Genomic DNA, 5,473 nt, shown 5'->3' on the forward strand with positions numbered 1-5,473 from the left:
AGCCGATCTTGCCGGTAATCGTGATCAAGACAGAATCCGATGCGAACTGTTGTAAGTGCACATGCGACTGTAAGGTTAAGCCAGAAAAGGAAGGCACGCCAACAACAACAACATCAACAATAACAACTAGTACTGCTACTTCTAGTGCCTCAAATATGTTCACTCCTCAAGTGCAGCTTTCTCCAGAAAGAACCACACAGTGAGACATTAACGCTAATTCACCTTTTTACGCGGGGTAACATATATCCGTTGTCTCTTAACAGGGGGTATTTAGGGACATCAAGTAAAAGAACAGAGGTTTCAAATTGCAATATTTTCACAATTGTATAGTTTGAAACCACTGTCCGTCGACATGATGTCCATAAGTACCTTGTTTTTAGAAACAACAGATATAGGTTACCCGTGGATAAAGGTGAACTAGCATTATATGAAAATTAACTAAATGTATTACAATTAAAACTAATCCTTAAATAAGACCTTCAAAAGTTGTGTGTGTGTATGTATAGGTTGAATTGCATCTTGAATTCAATGTTATGTTTTGTTTTTATTCATTCAAAGAGAGCTAAACGTACTTGGTAGAAATTTAAACAAACATCTTTGTCTGTCTGTCTGGCTGATATGTCTATTTTGAAAGTCTTTATTATTTGGTACCTTCAACTTGAGTAACTTTTGTTTACTCTGTAAAAGTTGAATACTTTTGTATAACTGTATAATGCAAAACAGCCCAAGTTCATTTATTGTTTTCCTTATTTGTGAATATTCAAAATCATTGCTGGCTGTCTGAACATTGACTGTAAAGTTTGTAAGTTTTCCTATGAACATGCCAAAGCAGCAATGAGAAGGAAAGTGTTTATAGTGTGTTAAGGAATTAAAGTATTGCTAAGTATATAGTATTATGCATTTGTAAGCAGCTGCTCTATTAAATAGTCCTGTATGTAAATGTGCATTGCAAGAAAGTATTTGTATCTAAAATGCTAAACTAATGCTGATCTTTGAATGAAAGCTCATCTGCATTGTTAGAATCCAAAGTTGCCATTGTACAATTTGAGCTTTTGTTCAAACCCAGTGCAGTTTGATCGGACATCTGATAAAGATTGGCGAGAATCGACTAGAAATTTGTAGTGTCGGAACAAATTTAAAATTGTATAACTCAGGGTTGTAGCCAGCCAGAAATCATTTTCAGTCCCGTCGATTTTAAATGGCTTTGGCGCAGCATTTCTAGGGGGTCCGGGGGATGTGCCTAGGGAAAATTTTAAAATCTAGACCTCTGAAATGCTATTTCCTGCATTTTGAGGGTTAGATTTTGCTCACAGAGGACGGGATAGGAAACAAAAATTTTCAGTCCCCAGCTACAAAATTCCTTCAAAGGACGGAAGGACAGGTGCTGGCTACAACCCTGGTATAACTGAATACTACAACCAGCAAGGCAATAGTTGTACAATGTGTAAGTTTGTTTATATTATATTATATTATAAAGATGTCATATTATGACATATATTGGTTTGTCAAATATATCAAAGTTAGTTAATGAATTCGTTTCAAGATGGCATTTCTAGTGCTACTATTGGCTCATGTATTGGCCAATTAAAAATGGCTATTCCTGTATGCTTAGCTGTAATTGGATAATATTTCTGCTTATGTCTGATTGGTTGAATTTTAGCAGATTATAGGCAGTGTAAATTGAAGCTTTGATAGTTTCTTTTTTGTGAAATTTGCTAACAAAATAGCAAAATAAGTACTGCTTTATCTACATTTTGTTATTGTTCAAGAATTGTAAATATACAAAAGGACAACTTACAAGTTGAACAATTGACTTCATAAGCATGTTCTCTGTAGGTGAAACATAACATAACAATGTAGCTATGCACAATTTTAGCCCAAACCAAAGCTGAACAGAAGGCTTTAGTGGATCATCAGGCTGATGGAGTTGGTGCTTGGGGGCCTTGACTGACAGGGAGGCTTCCTTCCAATATGATGTGACTTCACCAGCCAGAGATGACTGACCTCGAAGGCTGATGAACTGATTAAGTCAAACAAATTCTGCTACAAAAGATTTTCTTGTAGTGTGACAGTGTGCTAGAGTACCCCATAGTCATGTACTAAAACATTTGTCGTCGTCCGTAAGCTGATGAAAAAAATTCTCTGATGTCATTGCCCCACACATGATGTGATGATAGTGACATGTTCAAGTTCTGTGTAGTTATTTCTGCTGACATCATTTGTTCCTGTGCACGTCTGTCTGCAAAAAGTGTTTTTTCAAGAAGTAGTGTTGAATTTTTGTATAAAATTTTCTGGTAACTAAGTACAGTATAGCTACATGTATGTTTGAAATTTGTCCACAGTTTTTTCCTCATGTGATACTTTTTGTGTTACCTATGGTACAATTTATGTAAATGTACATGTTTAAGTATAACGCATGTATGCATATACTCCACCTAACTTCAAACGGTGTGCCATGAACGGAATAGTTTGCTGTGGCAAGAAGTATTAGAAGCTAGCCTCAAAGTAGCCTGTGTTTACACAAGCTCTCGCTGGCTGTAGTAATTACCCCCTCCCCGAGATTGTAGGGTCGGCCGCTAGGGGCGCGATTTTAGTCAGGCTAGCCTTGAGACTTGAGACTTGAGACTTTATTAGAAAATCTCAAAGTGACTGATAAAGTATCATGTACTGAAATTTTTGTATACATGTAGCTTTCATACCATGGCAATAGCATGTTTTCTTTTTTATTCAGCTGTTTTGTCAAGTGATAGATGCATAGGATGTTGACCACTTGACCATAACCTATAGTTGTCCTCTCTTCATAATCTTCATGATAGTATCCGACGGTTGTATTTTGTTTGGCCCTGTTCTACCAAGTTTCATACAGAAATCCGATGGTCCATTCCTTTCTATATAATGGCCTTAGGAAGCAATACAGTATGGGCTAGGTTTTTATAAAAGTGAGCTTCAGGTAAACTATTTGATTTCAGGTGAATGAAAATGTTTATTTCACAATAGAGCATGCTACTAGTAAGTAGATACCAAATGCAATCTAACAATACATAACAGGGACTTGTTTCTACATGTAACATTGTATATTGTATAATTATAGGTTTTGTATGCTGCATATTCAATATTATGTAAACTGTCAATGTGCCACTTGAAGAATATATTGAAGAAATAACATGTGGAAGAGTTTGGGCACACCTATATCATATACTGTTGACTGTTGTATCCAGTACTTAACTGGCTTTGTATATTTTTGTGTTGATCATATATAATAGATGCATAAGAAATGTTGAAATACCATGATTATCCTATTGTTAAATTATAAACTTCTATCCTACATGTTGCCACACTAGTACTTTATACCCTCTAGTCTGTGTGCTATCCTTGTTAGTTTTTGCTGGGTGCCTTTATATAGTTTTCCTAGGCTTGCATACTCAAGCAGAGGATAGCACACAGGCTAACCCCCAATGTCCATGCATTCATTTATTGTTCATGTACATACATGTACATGTATGCTCCTTAATGTAATTATGAATCTTACAAATTACATGTACTCAAATTTTTTGTAAGGCCCAAACTACTCTTCGGCAGATGGACATTATCGTAAGAACAGAACAGAACTAGTGTGTATTCTACCCACAGTGTGAACAAACAATATTTGAAAGGGTGTGGATCATATTGTGGACATGATTGAATAACAGTTGTAATTTTGATTGCAGAAGTACAATTTGCAATTATGACTCCCTGGCCTCAGGGTCTGTCTACTGGGTAGACACTTATTCAAGTTATTGCCTGCAAACTTTTTTGAAAGGCTTAGAGACAATAAACTTGACTGCTGTATGAGATGTCGTGTTGCTTTTATTGTATTTTTTGTTATCATAAGGCCACACCAATTTAATTTCTTGGTTCACGGATTCGCTCGCTCCTATTTTTTGGAAAATAAAATAAAAATTACCACTCAGCAAATTTTCACCATTAATGAAACCATTCACCAACTTTCTGGTGTAGCAAACATAAAAACTGACACTACTTTTGTAATTTTCATCGAACAGGTGCTGTTACTGTGCAGTAATAGTGTTTTTGTACTTTTTTCAAGCTGAAAACTTTTTTTTCTTTATGTTTGGGATTAGCCCTTACCTTTACCCGAACCATTTTACAATTTTTATTTCGCCCTCTTGCTCCATATTTTTTAGGAAAAATCCGTGAACCAAGAAATTAAATTGGTGTGGCCTAAGGCCACGCTGACTTAATTTTACGGATGTCATCCTCTGGAGACCCAAAGACAAGCTTGATAAAACCTCCTTGCCAAGACTAATGCATAATTGCAACAACAACAAAAAATCCAGCCAAAAGAGAAGCTGCTAAACCACTGGACTAAATATCCAGTTTATTCGTGAATAACTTCATCAGGTTGGCAATTATTCATATAGTAAGGTTCTTTTAGCACAACCAGAAAATAACTTACTTCCGACGTTTCGGTGTCTGTCAGACACCATCATCAGGGTGGAATGACGGGAACTACTTCTTGCTGCTACTTATAGCCGATGTAGGTGGCGTTGCAGCAGCAAGAATGCCATCCCAGACGTGGCTCAGCTTGTATCCCCCCTCATCTCTGTTCATGACTGGCACTGATTTTCTGATCCAAACTGCTTCTTTAATCCATCGAGTTCTTCTGTTTTCCTCTCTGTCAATGACTCTTGCCCCCTCCCAGTCTATTACACAATTGTTTCTATGAATATGGTCTGTGACTGCCGATTTGTTCTCTGTTTGTTCTGCTGCCTTCTTCTGAGATCTTGTGTATGCACTGCCTTTGCTGTTTTGTGCCTCCTTTTTGTGTTCTTCAAGTCTGGTGTTGAATGTCCTGCCCGTCTCTCCAATGTACACCTTGTCACAACTTTTGCACGGGATCTTGTAGACACAGTCTGTTTTAGAGGAGTCTTCCAGTCTGTCCTTGGGGTGCACCAACAAGTTTCTGAGCGTGGTCTTGGGCTTAACTGCCGTGGCAATGGCGTGTTTTCTGAAAATCCTTTCAAGTGTCTCTGTAATGCCTTTGACATAAGGTATGATGATCATGCCCTTAGACTTCTGTTCTTCTTTCTTCTTTTCTTTCTTGGGTTTGGGTTTGTTGGACTGATGTTGCACTCTTTTGAAAGTCCAGTCTGGGTAACCACAGAGTGACAAGGCTTGTTTGATGTGTTCGACCTCTTGTTGTCTGTCTGTTTCCTCTGTGACCACTGTTTTGCTCCTGTCCATCAGCGTTCTGATTACTCCTAGTTTCTGGTGGAGCGGATGATGGGAATTGAAGTCTAGATACTGGTCATATATATCCAGTTCATTCTTTCCAGGCTTGGTCTGTCACATGTTCACCTCCAGTAAGACTTGCCATGGCAGGGCTCGAAATACTTTTTTCTGTACCAGACAAATTGTACCTGCACCACTCTGAATTTAGGAAGTATGGATCATACTAAAATCGGAGGGACTTTTG

General features: G+C 37.6%; 1 protein-coding gene across 1 annotated transcript; it reads right to left on the reverse strand.

Annotated features, from left to right (window-relative positions):
• Positions 1 to 2,215: 2,215 nt before the first annotated feature.
• Positions 2,216 to 5,299, reverse strand: LOC118407958. Its single transcript, XM_035808545.1, has 2 exons — positions 4,690 to 5,299; positions 2,216 to 2,239 (listed from the first exon to the last, which is right to left on the reverse strand). The coding sequence occupies exons 1-2, from the start codon at positions 5,239 to 5,241 to the stop codon at positions 2,216 to 2,218; spliced, it is 576 nt and encodes a 191-aa protein (XP_035664438.1). The 5' UTR covers positions 5,242 to 5,299.
• Positions 5,300 to 5,473: the final 174 nt, after the last annotated feature.

The sequence above is a fragment of the Branchiostoma floridae genome, unplaced genomic scaffold, assembly GCF_000003815.2.
Source record: "Branchiostoma floridae strain S238N-H82 unplaced genomic scaffold, Bfl_VNyyK Sc7u5tJ_1511, whole genome shotgun sequence".
In the NCBI taxonomy this organism is placed as follows: Eukaryota; Metazoa; Chordata; class Leptocardii; order Amphioxiformes; family Branchiostomatidae; genus Branchiostoma; species Branchiostoma floridae.

What these genes read in the sequence shown, in the direction of transcription:
- LOC118407958 (XM_035808545.1), bottom strand. Translation starts at nt 5,241, where the DNA reads ATGGACAGGAGCAAAACAGTGGTCACAGAGGAAACAGACAGACAACAA. An exon ending in GTGTAATAGACTGGGAGGGG is followed by an intron (nt 2,240 to 4,689) that starts GCAAGAGTCATT and finishes CACTTTTTGCAG; the next exon opens with ACAGACGTGCACAGGAACAA.